The sequence below is a fragment of the Agelaius phoeniceus genome, chromosome 13 (assembly GCF_051311805.1).
Source record: "Agelaius phoeniceus isolate bAgePho1 chromosome 13, bAgePho1.hap1, whole genome shotgun sequence".
NCBI classification, from domain to species: Eukaryota; Metazoa; Chordata; class Aves; order Passeriformes; family Icteridae; genus Agelaius; species Agelaius phoeniceus.
The window spans coordinates 3,025,995-3,047,090 of record NC_135277.1 but is presented as its reverse complement, the minus strand read 5'-3'; the positions used below and the strand labels follow the sequence as shown (position 1 = coordinate 3,047,090).

Sequence of the window (21,096 nt, the reverse complement as noted above, 5' to 3'; positions counted from 1 at the left end):
TTAACTTTGGATGGTGTTTGTGCTTTTTGGAAATTTGGGAATGGATAGCCAACCTTTTCTCCTTTAAGCTCTGAAAGCTCTACTAAAATCTGACACCACCATGTGAGTACAGCTGTTGCAAGCTTTTTTACCTGTATCTCACCAGTCTTGCACTTTTTAGGCTTTCAATTGATAGTCACAAGGACTGTTTCTTGCTGGAGACCTTTTCCCTCAGGCCTAAGGCAGGAGGTCAATTTACCCTGCAGAATGGAATCATAGAAGGAAGTTTTGGTGTAAGAAATTTGAGACGGGTAGCATTATCTTACTGCCAGGAATATTTAATATAAAAATATTGGTTTCCAACAGTAGAATTGCCCAAATTTCTTACACTCAGTGAAACCCTTATTGAATTCTACTTGATGAATTAAGATATTCAAAACTGAGCAGTTTTTATTTGGTCAATAAAAGTTTTCCTAAAACAAGACTGAAATTGAGTTTAAGGACTAAAATGAATATACTGAAGATTGTTCTAGGAATAAGCTCCATGGAACCAGGTGTGACCTTCCAGTTCCTGGAGATCCCAGAATTCTACACCTAAGTCATGGCCAGCCCGTGTTCTTCCAGTGCTGGTGGCACCAGGGGTTGTGACTGAGCCATTGCACCACAAAGGATTTCAGAAATTGTAGGGGGGCCAGAAATGTAAGGGGAAGCCCAACACATTGGCTGAGTTGTTTTGTGAAGTAGTCATTTGGCAAAACACAGAAGTGCTCTTGAGTTAGGGTCAAGCAGGCCGAGTTCCTCCTTCCCACAACCCTGTGACCCTTCTTGTGCTGGTTGGAGTGGGGCAGCTCCAGCAGGAGAGGTGGAAAATGCTCCTTTTGAACTTCTTTTATTCCCAGTTCTGTGTGTGGGAGGGTGGCTGGAGACCCCTCTGCTTGAAGGGAATGTGACACCAGGATGCGATGAATCTCTGATTGTGAGATTCTTGTACCTCCACCCTCCCAGGCCACGATTTAAAATCAAAGAGAGTTGGTCCTGCTCAGTTCTTTGGCAGAAAGGGTGTGTTTTTACATCTGGAGTGGCTGCAGATGTGGGCCTTGAGTGACAGTCCCCAAAATCAGGATTGAGGCTGGAATTGAGTAAAATTTGTCTCTCCTTTCTGCAATTTGTAGGAAGCAGATTGAAGTTGCCCTGCTCTGTCAGCCCTGGTCTGCAGGGCTCCTTGAGCAGGAAGCTGAGGAGCTTTCCAGCTGTTTTGTATCTCTGATGTGAGGCATTTTTTCCTCCAAGGGGAATTCCAGAGCTTCTCTCTAGGTTCAGGATTTCATCACAGGGTGCCAAGAGGGGAGGCTGCTTGTTCCAGTAACTGCAGTGTTTGCTTGGATCTGTACTTCTTGAATTTTCTTAGTCCAGTTCGGAGTTGTTTTGACTGGAGAGCTATTTTGCTCTGAAGTTCTCCTTTCTATCATCCTTTAAACATACTTGCCTAAGAATATTTTTTTTTCCTATCTTTGGTGTCCGTGAAAATGAAAATTAAATTATATGTTATATTTTTAGTGATCCCTTGTAGGTGTGTAGTCTGCTTTAGAAGAGTGAACCAAGTGCAGGAAGAATTTCTTGTCTCATGTACTCCTTAAAATTACAGAATTATGGAAGCACTACTCCCATTAATGTGAACTCTGAGATGCTGTTTATTGTGCTGTAATTTAATCCCACTTTCATGGGCCTTGATTTCTGCTCCGTGTCCTTCACAGGTTCTGCATCATCTGGGAAAGGTTATTGGTGAGGGCACACTTTTAATGGCACCAAGCTCTGGAGCCATCTCCGATGTCTGAGTGATTTGAGCTTTGTTTAAATAATTGATGAGAAGTGTTAGTCAGAACCTACTGGTGATTCAGGCTGCATTATTCAAAGATATTTACTGACAGTTATAGATTGCTCCAAATTTACTTCTCTTTCCAGGCTGCATTAAACTAGACCCTGTGTGACATATATGTCTATTTAAAAAATAAATAAATCCTTGTTAATACATGTGAAGAACTGTGGGCTTAAGTGCTGTATTTAACCAGTTGTAAATAAGCAAAAGTAATTAATGAAGTTTTAGCAGGAAAAAGCATTTTGTTTTCAAGTGGAAAATGCTTTTTTCCTCTGTCTTGGTTGTTGTTCAGGAGTAGACCTGAAAACATCTTGTATTTCAGTGACTTTAATGCAGCTTTCCCTGTACTGGTAGCTGGGGAATGGTTGGGTGTGAGACTTCCTGCCTGCCTCATTAGCCACCCACCAAAGCATCTTCTCTAATGGCTGCAGCTTTTAATCTCTGACACTTAAAAGCTCTTCTGGCTCCCAGCACCATTTAGGAAAAGAAAGTCTGGTCTAGGAGATTCTCCAGAATTGATTAAGGTGACACTGGGCATCTTGCAAAATCTCCTTTTACCTTTTTTTTTCTTTTTCCAGAGTAAATATTTCCAATTTCTTGTATTTCACACTTGTAGAGGTGCCTAAAATTCTGGTTGAAAATGCTGGAGGACAGTGGGATTTTATCAGGCTGTTGTCAGGAGTGAAGTGTGACTGAAGCAATGCCAGTAATACCAATTTGCCTTTCAGATTCCTGCCTTTGTCACAATTCCTGCAGGTGCCAGTCCCATGCAATTCCTTCTCTTCCCTGGTTCCTCAGCAGGAGGAGGAGTGTGCCAGGCAGATGAAAGGTTCATATGTGTGAGCTTCCACATCTTCCTTTGGAAACCACCTCTGGAAACCATTGGGGAACTCTGTCCCTCTCAGTTTCATGTGCCTTTGGGAGGAACTTTAACATTTTATCACTTTCTTTTATCAGGCTCTTTTTCTTTTTAATTGCATGCAGTAAATAATTCCACTGAAAATCACCAACTTCTTTTATTCCCAGGATTCACTGACATTGCAGCTGTGCATGGGTAATGAGCAGGTACTTGTCCCTGACTTCTCTTTGCTGTTTTCCCTACAGGAACTGTGGACATGGGTGGCAAACAGTCCACAAGTGGCGACGTCTCCGTCACCCAGACCCCTGTGACAGAAAGCATCCAGGATGCCTACAAAGCTGGGGACACCAGCAAGGCCCAAGAGTTGATTAGGTTGTCCTGTGAAGAGACTGCACTACAAGTGGAAAAGGTTGGGTTGGGTTACCGCTCTCTCTCAGATTTTATTGGCAAAGATGCCAAAATTTCAAGATGCTGCTGTCTTCTGTTGTTTTTTCATGGAGAGAATCCGTTTGGATGTGTGGGTCCCAGGCATGGCCGGTTGTGTGGGGCTCTGCAGGAACATGCTCAGTGACACAAGTTTGCCCTTGAAAACACAGATCAGGAAGATGAGGCAGGCCACAGGGAGCAGTGTCTGTAGGAACACAGGCTGTGTGAGGAGGGGTGCTGCTGCTGTGGTCACCAAAACAGGGAAATGCATTTTTCCCTATAAAAAGGAAGCAGAAAATGTATTCCCCCATCAGTGCAAAGATGGTTAATGGCCCCCTGGGAAGATTTTGCTGCCTGTGTGTGGAATTTTATCACAAACTCTGTGCCAGCTTCTGCACTGCTCTGCCTTCAGAGCCCTCCTTTTGAGCCTGCCCTTTGCACAGAACTCATGTGTTTTGGGAGGCTCCCTGCATGTCAAGTCCAGTCACAGTGGCCATCTCCAAAAACAGGTAATACTGCATTTTGCAGCTGAGCTGTGCAAATGCTTTTTCTGTTGGTCCATGAAAAATGGGTTTATATTCACTGTTCTGTGCCTCAGGCACTAATGTGAAAAAACATACAAAAAAAACTAAAATACAAACCCCAACAAATTATGTGAAAAACCATACAAAAAAACTAAAATACAAACCCCAACAAATTAACATAATAAATTTATCAACAATGATTACAATGGCCACTAGTGTTTATGACATTTCCAATTAACCACAGTGACAGTGGACTTGCCTTGGCATGGGCACAAAGAAGCCCATACAGCCCTAGAAATGCTCTTTCTCTGCCTGCTGCCTTTAACAGAGAGCTTCTTCTGCTGTGTTTCCTTCACCAGTGTCAGCTTTTAGGCATTGCAGCAGCATATGGGGACCTGCAGGCAGTGAGGTACCTGCTGAAGGAGGCGTTGGTGGTGTTACCAACAGAGCCCAACGATGACAATGCAGCGGTGGTGGCGGCGTATTTTGGGCACAAGGACATCGTGAAAGAGCTGCTGGATTCCCTGCGTGGTAAGGCCTGGCCTGACCCTGCCTCCCCTCGAGTTTTTCAGGAGCTGTGTGCTACAGCTCCAGGCAGGCATTTGGGGTTTTTGGCATTCCTTGGAAAGGGAGGGGTTTAGTCATGGGAAAGTGTGTGCAGGATCAGATCTCTGCTGTGCTTGAAGGAAACTTCCCCCCTGGGGTAGAGAAACACATACATAAAAATATTCCGTGTTTGCAGACTGGAAGTGGAGGAAGATGCCATTGAGACAGTTCATTCCTGTCAGGCCTCACAGCTGGGTAACATCCCAGACCCTACAGGGAGATTAGGGGATTCTCAGGATGCAGCATCATCCCACTGCTGATCCAACAGTCTCAGTGGTGCTGGCAGAGTGGCCTGACTGGTCAGGGACACTTTGGGTGCACAGCTGACACCCACTCTGTTCTCTGCTTGACATTTTGGTTTGACTTTCAGGGGAATTCCTTCTTTAGAATAATAATTACATTTTACTTAAATTTTATTATAGTAGTTATTTTGGAGCAGAGACAATTTTTTGACTCAGACACTGCTGCTCCTAAGGCAGCAGTGGGGGCAGGGGGCAGAACTCTGACTCAGGACCAGGAGCTGTGTTTGGGTCCCTGTTGCTCTCTCAGTGTTCTGTGAGCTTGCCAGCTGCTTCTCCCTGGGACCTTCCATGCATTTGGGGTCCAGAGGTCCTGCAGAACATCTGGGGCAAATCCTTGACCTCAGACACTGCAGTAACACAAGAGCTAAGCTGGCTTCTGCAATATTTAACTTGAATATGGCTCTAACTCCTCACTGGGACTAAATAGTTGCCAATGGCCTCACTGAGAACAGGAATAACCTGTTGGGAAACCTGCTTATTTGGTGTCCTGTTGGAGCACTGGTAAGCAAAATAAATGTTCCAGTTTGGGGGATGCAATTAAATGTAATATTTCCTTCAGCCAGAAAGGAAGCTGAGTAACCTAGTAGAAAAATTAAATTATATTAATATCATGCACTGAGTAATGAAAAGTGACTTAAGTAGTTTCTGGAAACTTAGCTCAGTTTAGAAGTGACCAAATTCCCTCCAAACTCTTGCTGCAGGGGGGTCAGGGGAGGAGCTCTGTACAAACAGCAGCTTTCAGAAATTTTTGTGCAGGACCTTCCAGCTGTCTTTTTTGGGAAGTTACAGAGAAACCAATCACAGGGCTTAGGTATAAATTGCCTAAATTTGCAATTTGGCTGTTGCACTGCAGTGATTCTCCCTGGAAGAGTGAGAACTACTTGTGGCTTACAGCTTAAGTGGAGCCCATTTTTTGTAGCAGGAGGGTGAGGGATTTAGTGGAGTTGTTAAGAATGCAAAGAGAGATGTAATTTCCACATGGATAAGCTGCAAAAAGCCTTGACATGTAAAACTTGGGCTTGTGGATGTTCCTGTAAGTGTTTCAGAGAGGATGTGAATTTGTAAAGGATATGGAGGTATTACAGGGAATCAGGGGAGATTTGGGGACTGCTTATTGTTAGCAGAAATAATTCTGTCCTGGGCATTTAGTTGCATGTCCAGAATTAGGCACAGCTAGAGAAAAGTGGTGTTCTACAGGAAAACGTTATTTCTGAAAAAAAAAACCAACAAAAGGCAGTTTGAGAACGACTAAAACATCAGCAAATTCATGCAAAAATCAGAAAATAGTCTTTTGGTTTTTAGCCTTAAATGACATTTGTCTGACTTTACTATGAATTAATAGTAAAGAGTTGACCTGAAATGAAATATTTGAAGGGAAAATGAAAGGTTTTGTGGGAGACTTCATGTTGCAAAAACAAGCTAAAACAATTCCTTTTTTGTTGACTGAAGCATTTTGTTTTTGTTTTATTCATCCAATAACATGAAAACTTACCTGGTTTTCCCCATTCTTTGTATCCCCTCTCATGATCTTGGAAGAAGTGGCCAATCTTGGGTGTTTGGATCTAATGTCTGTTTGGATCTGGATGCAAAGACAGTCCTGATCATCCCTGTTTGGGGTCAGATGTTTATTTATCTGCTGGTGTTTTAGCAGAATGTTGCTGCCTTATGAATGCTTATGTCAAGGACAGACAAAAAATTTCACCCATTAGCTGGGTGGGTAAAGAAGAACAGTTAAGCAAAGCTGAAAACTCTGTGCCTGACCAGCTTAGGACTCTTCTCTGACACACTTTTGCAGTGCAAGCTGTTCCTTTTGTCCTCAGGAGCTTCACCCTGTCCCAAACCATGGGCATTCCTCACACATCACAGCCCGGTGGCACCAACTAAGTCACATTTTGTGTGTTTTTGGTAGGTCCCAATACTTACCAGCAGCTCCTGAACTGGATGCTGGCCATAGCCTGCCAGCAGGGCCATTTGGACATTGTCAAGCTCCTGATCCGTGCCTACAGTGCTGACCCTGAGAGCTGTGCAGTCAGGAGGAACGAGTTCCCCGTCCTCATCCGCCTGCCCCTCTACGCTGCTATAAAGGCAGGTGTGTGTTTGCATGCTTCACGTTCTGCCCCCTTTCCTGCCAGCTCTTCAAAGAATGGGCTGAGCTGTTCACACACAGGATGGTATCCATGCCTTGTCTGCAGTTGCATTTCCAGCAGGATGAATTAAAGTAAAATTGGCTCTGAATCTGTCAACTCAGCCAAATTGGAGTCAGGGCCTTGGGAAGTTAGATTGCTGTAAATACTGAGAGGCTGAACTTTCCTCTATAAACTCCTAGGGAAAAGACCCTTAAAAACCAGAATCCTTGCAAGTAAAAGCATTATTGTTATGGACACTCTGGCACACATGCTTGATTTAGGCTGAATAATTTGCACTTCAAAGCACAGCTGTGTGCGTAGTTTAATAAGATGGGAAAAGAAGAGAAAAAAGAAAGAGCTTGGGCCAGCACTTTTACACAGTGTCTTTGCTGTCTCAGTTTGACCAAACTGAGTCCTGCCACTGGAGGAAACAGCCTTTACACAGTTCAGTTTCCTTTTTGCACACCCCCACATTTTTTTTTCAGAAGTGGTTATTTCCCAGGATTTCTGTTCAGCTCCCTGCTGGTTCATTTACCTGAGGTGAAGGGAGCAAACAATCTGCTTTTCTCCCAAGGGAACGAAGATGTAGCTGTGTTTTTGTTGAGGAATGGAGCTTTCTTTTGTTCCTACATCCTGATGGACAGCCCTGAATCCAGCAAACACCTTCTGAGGAAGTATTTCATTGAGACAACCCCACTACCAGGTAGTGCTCCAGCAAAAACAGTAAGTAACCAATTATCTTCCTGAGGAGATGTTGTTTTGAAGGGGCATCATGTTAATGGTTGATAATTGTCTTTGCATGCCATGCAGCTGCTGATTCTTCTCCTCAACTAAGAGCCTTGTGGTTTGCTGCCCTTTCAGAAAGTTGTGCAAGTGGCTTTGGTGCTGAATTACAGGGTGTGAAACATCAAGGCTTTGAATGGCATCACTGTGCAGGGCACAGCCACAGCTTCTGTGGGGCAGTTTAAACACCATTATGTGAGCCAGGGTGTGCTGGGGGCAGGAAACACCAACTTTGGGCTCAAAGCCTTCCAGAGAAGAAACTGGGATGCTTCTAGCACAGATTCCCTCTGTGCCCCCAGGGTCATCACAACCTTTAGGTTCCTGTTGTGCCTCCTGCTTGCACGGTGATGGCACCAGCTCTGTGGTGTCCCTGAGGGTTGGCATGGCACAGAGCTGAGCATGGGAACCCTTCTGTGTCAGACAGTGCAGGTAAAAATGGGCTTGGGTGGCTTTTTGTTAACAAGGAGCATGAGCAAAGCAATAATATCTTCCCTACTTCAGATTCTCAGCAGTAAAAAAGTGTCTCACACTGGTATTGTTATTACTTTATCAGAGAGCACACAGTATTTTGTATTATTTATACTGTTCTCCAGCAATTTATTACCAGGCATTTTGAATTTTTTCCCCTCAATATGTAGTTTAACCCACACTGAATAGGAGCATCATATCCCTGAGCTTTCAGTGCTTACAGTTTTCATCAGGTCACAAAAATTTGGCAGTGAAAAGATGTCCCTCACCAATCCAGTTGAGTATCTGTCTGCTCAGCTTGTAGCATTGCAGGCTGTTGGTTCTGTTTTGGTGTTAAGTAAAAATAAGGAGAGAGCTTTTAGTAGCTTTACAAACTTCTCCATTCTCTGTTTTTCTGCCAGAATCCTCTCACTGTTCCTGTTAATAGCCTGGGTGTTAGACCACATAAGTGAGCTTGACTCCTTTAGGTTCAATCAGTAGATTTAGAGCCCTTTTGTGCTACTCTTAATTTTGTTGACAGATAATCAAAAGGAGTCTGAATTCTAGATGTGGAGAAGAGTTGATAAAATGTCTTTAAGAAGAAAAAAAATAAATCCAACTGGATAATTCAGCTTGAATAAGCTTGGAATAAATGTTTGAATCACAGGGAAGAGGTCTGTTTTCTATGAGAATTTGCTGGCAATATTTAACTTAGCTGCTGTAAAAATGACTCAGCTTTGCTGTTGTCACACCCTGAGCAAAGAAGAGAGCAGTCTTCAGATATCAGCTAATTGCCAGAAGGGCCTGGTTGAAAAAGAAAGAAAAAGAAAAAAAAAAAAACAGAGAAAAAAACACAGAATCTTGACCTTGATTGTCTTAGTAGCTGTTTATTTTTAATATGTTTGCTTATTTAATGCTTTCCCTTTGAATTCATTTTGGCAGACTGGGACAGATTGGGGAGGATCTGTCCTAGTTTGTCTGCAGAGCTCAGATCTTTGGGAAGTGACACTCACACACCCTGGTAACTTTGATAACTTTTTAAAACACAACTTTGTGGCAGCTGCAGACAAACTGCCTCGGTGCTTTCTTCTTGTCTCAGAGGGCTCATCCTGAGATGGATTTTGCACTGGGAGGAAGCAAAACTGGGCTATGTGGAGACTGTGTGTGGCAGCCAGCTGGATGTCACAGAGTTCTCCCCTTGGACAGGAAGGGCAAATCAAGCACTGATCATTTCAGAGAGAGCCCAGAACTTCAGAAGGGTTTGTCCCTCTGTGCTATCTCTGAGTGGAACCACTCGAGCACAGCTGAGCTCCAATGGATTTCACAGCAGTGACTGCAGAGCTATGCACAAAATGTGCCTGAGAGCTGCTTTTGGCTGCCACACCTTCCAGACAGCCCTTGCACCCAGCACAGCTGCCCTTTCTCAGGCAACACCAGTTACATCTCATTTTTCTAATATCTGTTTCTCCTTTCTGTGTTCTTTCCTGGCATAAATTTATACCCACAGCAAACCACAGCTTTGCTAAAGAGGGGAAGTGGTCCATTTTTACAGGAACAGGTAACAAGTGCCAAAGAGAGCCTTTGCAATGAAGTGGCCAGGCACAGATTCCAGACTTCAATAGATGAAGCCAGCAGGGAGATAAATGTAACTTTCCAATGTGTGCTGTGTGAGATATATTTAATTTTTCCATTACGGGCCAGAGAAGAGCTTTGTCTGCTGTATCTTCCCTAGGAAATATTTTACCAATACTTTTATATTCAAGCATACAAATGTATGTGTGTGTGTGGGATCCTCCTCTCATTTCTTTATCCTGGTAATCTCACTTACATCACCAGAGCCCTGCAGCAGTCCCACACAAGATTCAGAGCAGAGCTGTTGATGGAGGGAGCAGATCCCTGTCCTCAGATTATCCCATCTACAGCAGGAGTGAGGTTCTGGAGCACGTCACGTCTTTTAGGAGAAAAGCACAACAGCCTCTCTTAATCTCCTTACCAGACAGCCTCAGATTTAAGTAAATATTTTTCATATTTATAGTTGATCCTTTGCCCAAGAGCAGCGGGGTTTTTTGCTCCTGCACAATTTCCAGTCCTTTGCTTCAGTGCATCCCCTGACATTGCTGCAGTAGATTTCAATTTAGTCTTCAGGGCTTGTATTGGGAAATTCTTCCTTTGGCAGGAGAGGGGAGTCTGCAGAGGTTTTCCTTGGCCTTCTGAGGAGCAGTGAGCTGCCTGCAGTCAGCCCTGAGCTAACATCCTCTGAACTCTGTCCCTGGTTTAGCACAGAGTTCGCCACCAGCCCCAAACTGAGAAGGGTTGGGCTGACTCTGTTGGCATCACAGACCTTTGGCATCAGAGAACCAGCTTTTCTGGGAAAACAGTGCAGATGAAGAAGTATGAGTTGGGAGTAAATCCCCTCTTTGTGGCACTGCTGTCGGGATTTCTTTCACTTAATTAACATTTTCACTGCAGAGTCCTGAACCAACCAAACCCCTAAGGTACCTCCACTGATACCAGGTTAGTGGTACCTGCTGAATTTGGTCCCCTGTCTCTAAATCAGATAGAGGGGTTTGGCTGGTCCTCCAGTTTGCAGAGACACTGTCAGTCCTTGTCTCTGCATGGGAAGGAGGGTACTGATTGCTGGGATTCAAAAACTGCCTTGGATACAGGACACCAACCCACAGCACTGATAGCAGGTGCTGGATTTCACAATCTTGTCTGTGGTTTGAGAAGTCATTATCTGCATTCTACAGGTATCTCCTTATCACATTAACTACCCTGAGGCCATGCCTCTGCATTTTTGAGGGGAATGATACACAGCAATCTAAATGCAAAGTAGAGATGGTTTATCACTCTGCAGCACAGACACAAGGTCCTGCTTGCAGCCCCTAAAAGAAGGCTGTAAGGTTTATTATTACTGCACTGTTTGGTGTACTCAAGGACAAGTACATTTTTCCTAAGCCAAGGGATTTGTGGTACGTGTTACAGGTGAGAGAAAAGTTCAGAAAACTGAATACTGAATTTAAAACCAGAGTTTCTAAGCAGGAAGCTGTTAAATATGCAGAATGGGAAATCTGGCAGTAAAGCAGGGTGTGTTTGGTGTGAGAGTGGAAGCTTTGCAGGTCAGCTCCCATTGGGTGCTGTGCACTTTGCAGTAGCAGTGGGGACTCTGCTTAATTTGATTTCTTGTTGCTGCTGGCTTGCTGTGTTTTACAGGGGTGCCTTGTGGCATGGCAGTGGATGTAGCTTTGAACAAACAGCTGGAGCTCCCTGCCTTGGTTTCCCCAGTGGCACAATGGGCATAATATTTCCATTCATATTTGCAGGGCTGTCCTGAGGCATCACGAGTGAAGGTTTGAAAAGCACAGTGTCTACACTAAGTACAACTACTGTCAGTATCTAAAATGTGTATCTGTTTGTACTTATCCTTTGTTCCATTCTCCAAAACATTTGAACTGTCAGATCTACATGATCAGTCCTGAGTCTCAGATAAGCATTTGAGATAAGCACTCTCCTTTGTTTCCCTTTTCTTTCTCTCCTTTTCCCAAACACATTCCTTTTAATTCTTAATTTGGGGTTAAAGTCCAAAGAGCTAAATACTGAGCATTGGAAAGCAAATGAAATTTGCTGTCGGGTTCTTGCTGCCTCCTGGTGGAGAATTAACAATCATTCCATTGAGGCTGGTTTTGGGATGAGTTATGTCAAAAACAACAAGCTTATGAAAACATTTTGGGAGTATAATTTTTAAATGTGCGTTTCAGGACAAGGATTGGAATGCAATGAGGTGATCTTGAAAATGAAGCCTTGGGTTGTTTCCTTGCATTGATGAAAACTATGTGTTCACACTTTCTTCTGTCCATGCTGGACCCTGAATAATATGAACTGGTGAAGAGGTGCAGGTCCCCTGCTTGAGCTTGTTCATGGTCTTTGGAGTGAAATCCTGGAGCAGATACAGCAGGGGCTGCTGATATCCAGGCATGATTTCATCTCTGAGTCAGTTTAATTCCTAGAAGCAGATTGGAAAGTGAGCAAAATGTTTATGGCCTGTGCTCTGCTCTGCCAGATTCCCAGTGGTGTAGCACAGGCTGAGACCAACTGGGATTCCACTGATGTGGTTTTCTCTTCTCTCTCTGACACATGCAGGCTTTGTGTGTGAACTGGTCAAACCTCAAACTGCCCTGGGTGGATCTAGACTGGCTGATCGATATCTCCTGTCAGATAACTGAGCTGGATCTCTCTGCCAACTGCCTGGTGTCCCTCCCCTCCGTGATCCCGTGGGGGCTGATCAACCTGAGGAAGCTCAGCCTGGCTGACAACCAGCTGACAGAGTTACCCAGTGTGCAGTCCTCTGATGAGATCATTTGTACAAGGTGTGTGTGCTCCCCACAAAGCTGAGCCTGCAGGGAGAGCAGCTCAAACTGGGCTGAAGGGAGACTGTAAGGGGAGAGCACATTGCAGGAGCTTCTTGGTCTTTGCCCCTCTTCATTCTCAGGGTTTCCAAGTTTGTTGTCAGGACAGTTGTGGGAACTTTTATTGCTGTGCTGTCTCATGTTGCCTCTGCTTTTCTCCAGCTCTGGTGAGCCCCACTCCTCTAAGCTGGCTCAGAGTGACATTTACTGGCTGAGACCAATTATTTGAATTGCTGTCTACCCAGAGCACCTCTCCCTGCTCCCTGGAAGGGTTAATTTTCTAATTAGGGTTTTATGCTTTGCCTTGTGAGGCACACTTCAGCTGCTTTCATTCAGAACTGAAACTGTCCTGGTAAAACAGATGTCTGTGGCAACAGGAGGCTTTGCTAGTGTTTCACTGATGCCTGACTGAGATTGTTCTGTACTCACAGGTTACTCGAGGTTGATGTATCCAGCAACAGGCTCTCCACTCTCCCTACTGGATTCCTACATCTTAAAAACCTTAAAAAACTCATTGCTTCCAAAAACTCTCTGGAGAAGTTGTTTGACGAGGAAAACAGTACGTACAGTCCAGTGCTGGGCTTGTATTTCAAGGCTGGGCTCTAGGGAAGAACCCCAAATGTTAAAATAATGGCTTAAATAATGGCTTTAAAAAGCTCTCATGCTTATACCAAGGCCACAATGTTTCATGTTTTCCAGCAACTAATTGGATTGGTTTAAGGAAGCTGCAGGAGCTTGACGTCTCTGACAACAGGTTGGTGGAACTTCCAACGGTTTTTCTATACTGCTTCAAGTCCCTAAACATACTGAATGTTTCCAGAAATCAGCTGAAAGTGTTTCCAGACCCCTGGGCCTGCCCCCTGGTAAGTTGAACTGCTCTGACAAAGTCAGAGGTTGAAAAAACTGTTGAAACAATGCAAAAAAAAAAATTGACTGTAATGCTTAAAAAGCTGTCAGATGCTTAAAAGGCTGTTCTGTAGGAGTGCCCTTGCCAAATTTGGTTTATGGGTTTTATATCCAGTCTTTCTGAGGTTCCACCCTGTTCTCACCATGTTGATGGCATTGGTGGTAAAGTTTTAGAAATGTGTCTTACATGGATGTGTTCATTTTCTCTGTGGTTCCTCTGTGCAGAAGCATTGTTAGGATCATTTTACAAAACACCCAACTTTCACCAGGGGTAACTTTGCCCAAACCCATGGCAAACTAGGACATCTGTATCCACACCTATCACTGTGGCTTTATTCCTCATTTTTACAGGGACAGCAGGGGAACAGTATCCTTTGGGGAAGTGTTTGTTTATGGTTGAAAAGCAAATAGGGGTGGGTGATTTTCAAAATAATTTTTGGAATACTTTTTGCCCACCAAGGAATTTGACCAGCAGTTGAGTGGATCTCCTTAGCAAACCCTATGTGCCTGCATGGCCAATAATTTATCTAGATCAAGGTATCTAAAGAGACCACCTAGAATTAATTTATTAAAGCTTTTGACACCTGACAGCTGATCTACCACATTATTTAAAGAGATGATTACTGCTCTGTAAGTGTGGGGCTTTTTATGTTTTCCAGAAATGTTGTAAAGCCTCTAGAAACGCACTGGAATTCCTACCTGATGCATTGACTGTGTTCTGGAAAAATCACCTGAGAGAAGTGGATTTTTCTGAGAATTCACTGAAAGAAGTTCCAACAGGACTCTTCCAGCTTGAGGTAAGTGTCATTTCTTCCTAGTTCTCACATTATTTTTCCTAGCTCTGACTCAGACCTCAGACTGGCTGCCCGGGCAAGGTCGGAGCCCTCGTGCTGGTTTGAGCTGGTGCAGTTGCACAGAGCCCCTGAGCAGGCTGTCACCCCCTGAATCAGCACATTCAGGCCCTCACCCAGTGAGATGTATCTAGTTTCTGACACAGGTCTTCTGAGAACTCTCTGGATGTCTGTGGTTTGCAGAATTTGGGAGCACAGTTTGGAAGACAAGCCCTGCATTGTAGCTCCAAGCTCCAGCCATTGAAATATTGATGTAATCAAGTACACTCACAAATAGTTGTGCTTTTTCTTGAAAAAAAGAGTTGTGTAATTAGGAGTTAGTCTTTCTGTGCTGAAAATAGCATGTTTGAATGCCCTAAACAGTGCTGCCTGGGACCTCTGTAATCTTAAAGGTTGTAGATTAAATAATTCTTTCCTGTGGACACCACAGATCCATGGGTTTATGTTAAAATTCTTCAGAATTTCTGCTTTCATATGGTGTTCACATGAAACCAAGCAGAACTTGGGGTTTCCTCCAAGCTTCCCTGCAAGATTGTGAAACTCAGAGAAAAACAGAGAAACAGAGGTGAATCTGGGCAGAAGTTCCATGCTTTTCCCTGCTGGCCTCTTGGGGAAAGATGCAGAAGTGATGGTTCATTTCCATGTCCTGTCCTGATCTCAGGATGTGCTGCAAAGGTGATTTTTCCTCCTGCTGGAACAAGAGGGTTGAATTCCCTCAGTTCTTTCCAGTCATCCCAGCACATTTGGCTTTGCTCTCTGGTGGCTGTTTGTTTCCAGTTGGCATTTCTCCTGAAGCAGAACGAATCCTATGGACTATTGTCTCCAAAACTTGGTTTTTCTGAATGCATTGAGAGCCATCCCAGGGGGTGGGAGCCAGCATGGCAGATATTAAACACTAGATGGTGCTTCCAGGGCACAGTTCTTAGGTGCTGCTGCTCAGAGGGTGCAAAGGGAGAGACCTCAGCACAAACTTTGCTGATGTTTTCAAAGTCAGTGAGCCTTGGCTGCCCTAATTAGTGTCAGCTCTTATCTGTATCTCTTCAGCATTTTATTCATATAAGAAATAAATATAAAATATTTTCAGTGCCCTGAGGGCCAGAGTGTGGTGAGCAAATAGAAGGTAAAACCCCATGCCTGGAGGAGCCCTGGCTTGGGCTATTCCTTGATTGTAGAGTTGGTGTGGGTGAACAGGGCTGTGCTCATGCTCCAGCCCTCTCCAGAAGCAGATGTGGGAAGGGGGAGAAATGGGAAGTGAAGTGTTCCTACAGATAATGTATTATTTTTATGTAGGAACAGCAGTGAACTGATTTCTCCCTGGGAAAAGCAGAAAGCAGAGGAGGCCTGTGACTTGAAAGCACATGTCATAGGACAGCCATTTGTCACTGTAGCTGCAGTGCAGTGTAGTTTATCACTGGCCTTTGCATGGTTTGCAAGACTGGGACCAGCTCAGTCCTTAATAATACCATGTGTACTCCAGAAATGTGGTGTTGAGAGAAACAGGAACCTCCTCAGCTTTCCTGGCTGCTGCCTTCTAAAGGAACCAACCAAGCCATGTCTTAATTCTCTAGACTACTTGGCTTCTCCCTGCTTTGCTTCTCCTGGAGACACCTGGCCCCCTCTGGATGGAATAATTCAGTTTAGACTCTGGTCAGCTTTTCCACATCATGACCTTGACTGAGGCACCTTAATCTGATGCTGCAGTCCCTTCACTCAGGTGTCATCTCACACCCTTTGGCATGCTGTGGCAGCAGCTTTGGAGGCAGTTTGTCTGCCGCTGCCATTGTGTCCCTTCTGGAGGCCCCCATTCTCACACTGAAAGGCAGTAAAAATGGAGAAGTTAGAGACAAGAGGCAATTTTAAAGGACTAGAGGTCTCCAGAGTTTCAGTCATGAAGAACCACAGCCAGCTGGCAGTCACTGATTTCCCCCATGCACAGAACCACTGGAGAGAAGCTGCCCAGGCTCTCAGCTCCCTGGAGAGTGGCCTTGGTCAGTGTTTGCGGGGACACAGACACAGTGACTGAAAAAGAATCACCCCAGTTAGAGCCCCTAGAGCACAGTTTGTGCTAATTCTGGGATGTGCAGCCTCCCTCTGCTCCCTCCCCCTGCCCAGGGGTGTTTTGGGGAGAAGTCTGAGGCATTGTCCTTGCACAGCCCCATGCTGACATTGGAGAGAGCCCCACACCAGGAGCCAGGGGCAGGCTGGGCCCTCCTCCCAGGGGAGCATGAATGATGGTAAAAGCATTTTCTGTCAGTTTTCAGTTCTCAGTTTTCCAGTTTTCCCTTTCCTTGGGTGGCTCACTCTGTCTGCAGTTCTGTATTCCCTTCACCTTCCCCAAATCCCAGCAGAGCCCAGCTCTGCCCCTCTCCATCACTAGAGGGAGCGTTTTGCACGGTAATTCCCGTTCCAGCCACTGCTGCTTGTCCATCACTTATGTCACATGGACACCTCATATTTTTCCAATCTAAAAAAGGGGAGGAAGGCCAACAAACTGCTTTGTGAGGCCCCGTTAATCCTGCTTGATGAAAAGGGGCATAAACCTTTTTTATTAACGTGGAGCACATAAAACATTTAATACACTTGACACTGAAGTCTCTGCTGGTAAAACATGATTTCCATGGGGTATAATTCATTAATATTGCTGTACTTCTGGCAGGAGATAATTCAGCTGACATTCTGCTTTATCTCAGTTTTTCATGGTGGGGGGACTTGCTGAATAAACCTGGTTGGAAACTCTACGGACAGCACTGTTTTTCAGTGGAAAATTGGATTTTCAGCCAAATGAAAATGATCATTTCAGCCTCAACATTATTAAGGGCAGATGGAGGAGCACAAACTTTACAAAGTTGAATGGGAACTGCATTTTTTCTTTTATATTTCTGTTAAATTCAAAGGAGATCTTATGTTTAGCTTGGTATTTCCAGCTGAGTCCTATCTGTGTGGTGTTAACTGCATCACAATCAGTTTCACTTGTTTTTAAAATTCCTGTTTCTGCTGGGAGGGGGGAAAAACCAAGGAGATGTGTAACTTGTATAAATCACAGAAAGTGAATACAAATCCTGTCCATTTTAATAGAGATGTCATAAAAAAAGCAATCAAAACTTTTCCTTGTGTGAAGTGGCTCATGTTTTGCACCTTGATTTTGTGCATGCACTGCAGGTGTAAGCCCACTTTGTGCAGACACACAGTTATTACATATACAGTCCATACGTGGCATCCTGTGTTGGTAAATCAGACTGCTCTTTCCCACTTGGAAAGGTTTCCTCACTAAGAAGTAAGATGTCCTCTTGCATGGGCTGTTTCCAAGTGCATCTGTCAGCAAGTGGAGCAATAATCTCCCTGGAGTGAGTGGTGCTGCTCCGTGCAGAACTTGCTGGGGACAGGGAGGAAATGTTTGCATGCTGGGCAGCACGGACAGGATGTTCTGATGAATAAGATGTACTTTCTTCGTGTTGCTGTTATTTAATAGCCATGCTTAAAAAGCTCCTTCTGTGTGTTTGGTGCTCCCTAACTCCAGGCTGTTCCTCTCCTAGGCTTTGGTGTCCCTGAAGCTGCTGGGAAATCAGTTAGTTATGTTGCCTTCACAGGATAAGTGGAATTGCAAACAACTTAAGTCGCTGGATCTTTCAAAAAACCAGCTTGGGAAGTAAGTGTTGCTTTCAAGTTTTGGCTAAGAAAACAAAAGCTGAAGAAATAATAGCAAACCCAATGCCTCATGTAACACAAAGGATGTCAGGAGAGAATTAATCACCTGCATAGAAGGCATTGATACCCACATACCATGTCCCCAAGTACATTGTGTGTCTGTGACAGTGACGAATTATCCTTTGCTGAATTCTTTGGGCATTTAGCACACTGTATCATTTATTAAATGGATAGATTATTGATAATGGCAGTTTAATTTCTGAGCATGTAGGAATTTCTTCAGCCCACTGTGTGGTTCATCACTACAAATACAAGTTTGTGGGGAGCATATCTTAACCATAAACCATCTGGCTGGACTGCAGTTATTAGTTAGTGTGGGAGTATTGTTATGGAAAAAATGAAAAGTCTTTGTTTTTTAAATGGAAGTATAACCAGCTGCCAGTTCGTAGAGATTTCCAGCCTAAAGGATTCTGTGATTCTAAGGCTGATGTTAATAAGATCGTCCAATAAATGAGTGATGTTCTTCTGTTTAGAAATTCCAATAGAGATGTTTAACATAGAAAGTTAAAGGTCCTTTATCATCTCCAAAATTGCGCTGAATTGTGTCGTGCTATCTTCTCATTTGGGTGCCTGTCCAACACAGTTTTTGGAGTCCTTAGGAGTTTCTGTGTCAGTTGCAAAAGACAGATTACCCCTTTTTGAATGTCCCAGTGCATTTCCAGAGTCATGCTGGTGGGTCATCTTCTCTGAGCCTCCCTAGGGAGGGCGGCAGTGGCAGCAGGTCGGTTCTCCAGCACTTCTGGTGAAACTCCTTCAATCTGCTGTTTGACAACCACTTAACCCTGACACCCATAAAGCCAGGGGTCAAGTGCTCCTGCCCTGGGAGCTGGGAGAGCTGCTTGAGGAGCTCTGTTGATTTGCCAGGAGAAAACCACTGGGCTGGACAAGTGTTGGTGGAGTCTGATTGCACAGCAGGTTTCACTCCCATCTCTCCAGAGCAGGTGGGATCCTGTGAGTGCATGGTCAGGCTCTTCCCCATGTAGCTCAGCAGCTTTCCAAGATCTTTTCCCCACGAGTCCCTGTTTTGTTTGGCCCACAGGAACGATGAGGGGTTTAAAACGAAGAGGATCCCCTTTTTCACCACCAAGAACAGGGTGCGTGGTGGCCCCGAGGCAGGTAAGGCACACAGCGAGTGCTGGCAATGCCAGGAGAGCTGGGAAGCAGCAGGAGTCTGCAGTTTGGCTGGAGGGAAAGCAGAGGAAATTCCTCTGCAATTTAAAGTGCAACTGCATTTCATTAAGAGGAAATATGTTCAGATAAAATGTTTCTAAAGAAATTATGCAGCTGGTTGGTACCACCAACATAGAAAGATGGTGTGAAACCTGTTTCTTTTGCTCTTTCGTGAAGGTTATGCCTTTTAGCCAGAGCATTAAGTGGCATGTTGAAGGGAAATTAACCCATAATTATCCCTGTGACTCTTAGGATTGTTTTGATTGCTGACTTTATAAATGGCACATTTTCCCCTGCCTGTGATTTGCACCCTCAGTTTGGGGCAGAGCTGATGAAATGCATGTGAAATCCCAGAGAGAACAAAGGGATATCTGAAGATACTGCACTGCTTCCTGCTCTCTGTGGGATTCATCTGCATTTCTTTTGTTTGTTGTTTTATTTTAAAGCACTTGGGGAGTTTTCTCATTCTGGCTGCCTGCAGAATGCCTGGCTCTAAGCATTCCTTGCCAGTCACAGAGTGGGACAGAGCCAGCATCACATCCCAGCAGCCCTGGACTGCTCGTGGCAGGAAGAGGCCCTCCTGCAGCAAATCCTTCCCTCAGTTCCCCTGAAAACTGTGCCTGAGGTGAAGTTGGTAAATGAACCATGTACAGCCATAGCTGTAGGTTAGGGCTGGAGGTCCTCACCTCCAGCTGCTCCTCTGGGAGGCAGGAGCTCTACCTGGACCTGCAGGCCAGGCTGGTCCTGCCTCGTTTTCCTGTCCATGGCAGTGGAGGCTGCTGTGCTGGCTGAGGTGTGTGTGCCCCCCAGGGGGAGAGGAGGTTGGTCTGTGCTGTTTCACAGCAGGAAATGGAAATGGAAATGCTGTGACATTGTTGGACTACGGAACAACTGGAAAAGGAGTCTGAACCTTGTGGAGTCTGACATAGCCTCAGAGCTTTGCTGTAAAGTGCTGCAGCAGCATTTCCCAAAGGGGAGAGAAGGGCAGGAGCAGCAGGCAAAGGCAGCTACAACCAGTTCTAAAAGGGAATTGCTGTCCTAATGGAAATCTCTACATGCTGCAAACCCAGCATCACCCTCTGCAGAAAGCAGGAGAGGGTGAGCTCTGCAGCAGTGACATTTGAACAGCCACTTTGCACCCTGGTGCAACCTGGAGCTGCCTCGGGTGGCCTCAGGTAGCCGGGGGCACAGAGCAGCCCACCTGGCTGGTGCCACGGGTGAGCAGCCACAGAGACAGAGCAGAGGCAGCTCATCCTTTTCTCTCTGTTCCTCTGCCAAGTGTAGCTTGGTGAGACGAGAGGATGAGGCCAAGAATTTAAACATCAAGAGAAAACAGAAGCTGGAGTACATCAGCTGCTCACAGAAGTCTCCTGGTGAGGTGGGGGTGGACAGGTTTTCATATGATTTACCAACAAAGCTGTTTACTTAAGTCTAGGTTATTTAAAGAGAATAATTTATGGTGCTCACTATACTTGATTGATAAGTCTCAGAATAACTTCTTGCACATGCATGTGTGGTGTTGGTAGCGTTTATTCATCCAAAAATACATTTTCAAGATGGGATTTGTTTTAATTTTTCTACAGTTCTTTAAAAGAAAATTTGAGACGAAGCCAGAGAAATCATAAATAACTCATGAATAAATAATTACAATTCATAAACACCTCAAGCTTGCTTCCAATATAGTACACTCCTTTCCACCTGGGACTCCTTGGTGAATTCAGAGTATTGCTGCTATTTTAGGAGTTTGCTCCTACGTGTCCAAGAGGGACTAAATCTGTCTGTGCCCAGGTACCTACTGAAGAGCAACAATGTAAAATTCAGCAATGAGCCAGAAAGGAAGTGAATTGCATCCCTGAATAAGCCTGCTGTTCTCCTAAAATAATCTCAAAGATGATTTTTTCAATTTGAAGACTCAAAAGGCAGACTGTGACACTGCCCACACCAGACAGTCCTGTCACGTATATGAAACACCCCTGCAGATAGTGGGACTCCATCTTGCTCCTTTTCTGATCACAGCTCGGGCTGCAAGTGCTGTTAATATTAGAACTGGGGAGTTTTCTCCTGAGAAAACCTCTTCCAGTTTTTTTTCCTCTTTTTGACTGAGTATAGTTACAGTTCCTCACGTCTTCT

The 21,096-nt window shown here is 44.6% G+C and overlaps 1 protein-coding gene across 3 annotated transcripts in view; it reads left to right on the top strand.

Annotated features, from left to right (window-relative positions):
- The window catches only part of LRRK1 (leucine rich repeat kinase 1), a 73,166-nt gene that overhangs the window by 16,273 nt on the left and 35,797 nt on the right, over nucleotides 1-21,096 (top strand). For all 3 annotated transcript variants that reach the window (XM_054642085.2, XM_077185385.1, XM_077185386.1), the window contains 10 exons: nucleotides 2,960-3,123; nucleotides 4,024-4,195; nucleotides 6,482-6,661; nucleotides 7,273-7,421; nucleotides 12,069-12,295; nucleotides 12,766-12,893; nucleotides 13,034-13,197; nucleotides 13,900-14,037; nucleotides 17,625-17,737; nucleotides 18,836-18,912. In XM_054642085.2, coding sequence (XP_054498060.2) covers nucleotides 2,960-3,123; nucleotides 4,024-4,195; nucleotides 6,482-6,661; nucleotides 7,273-7,421; nucleotides 12,069-12,295; nucleotides 12,766-12,893; nucleotides 13,034-13,197; nucleotides 13,900-14,037; nucleotides 17,625-17,737; nucleotides 18,836-18,912 — 1,512 coding nt within the window. The remainder of the gene's footprint in view (nucleotides 1-2,959; nucleotides 3,124-4,023; nucleotides 4,196-6,481; nucleotides 6,662-7,272; nucleotides 7,422-12,068; nucleotides 12,296-12,765; nucleotides 12,894-13,033; nucleotides 13,198-13,899; nucleotides 14,038-17,624; nucleotides 17,738-18,835; nucleotides 18,913-21,096) is intronic.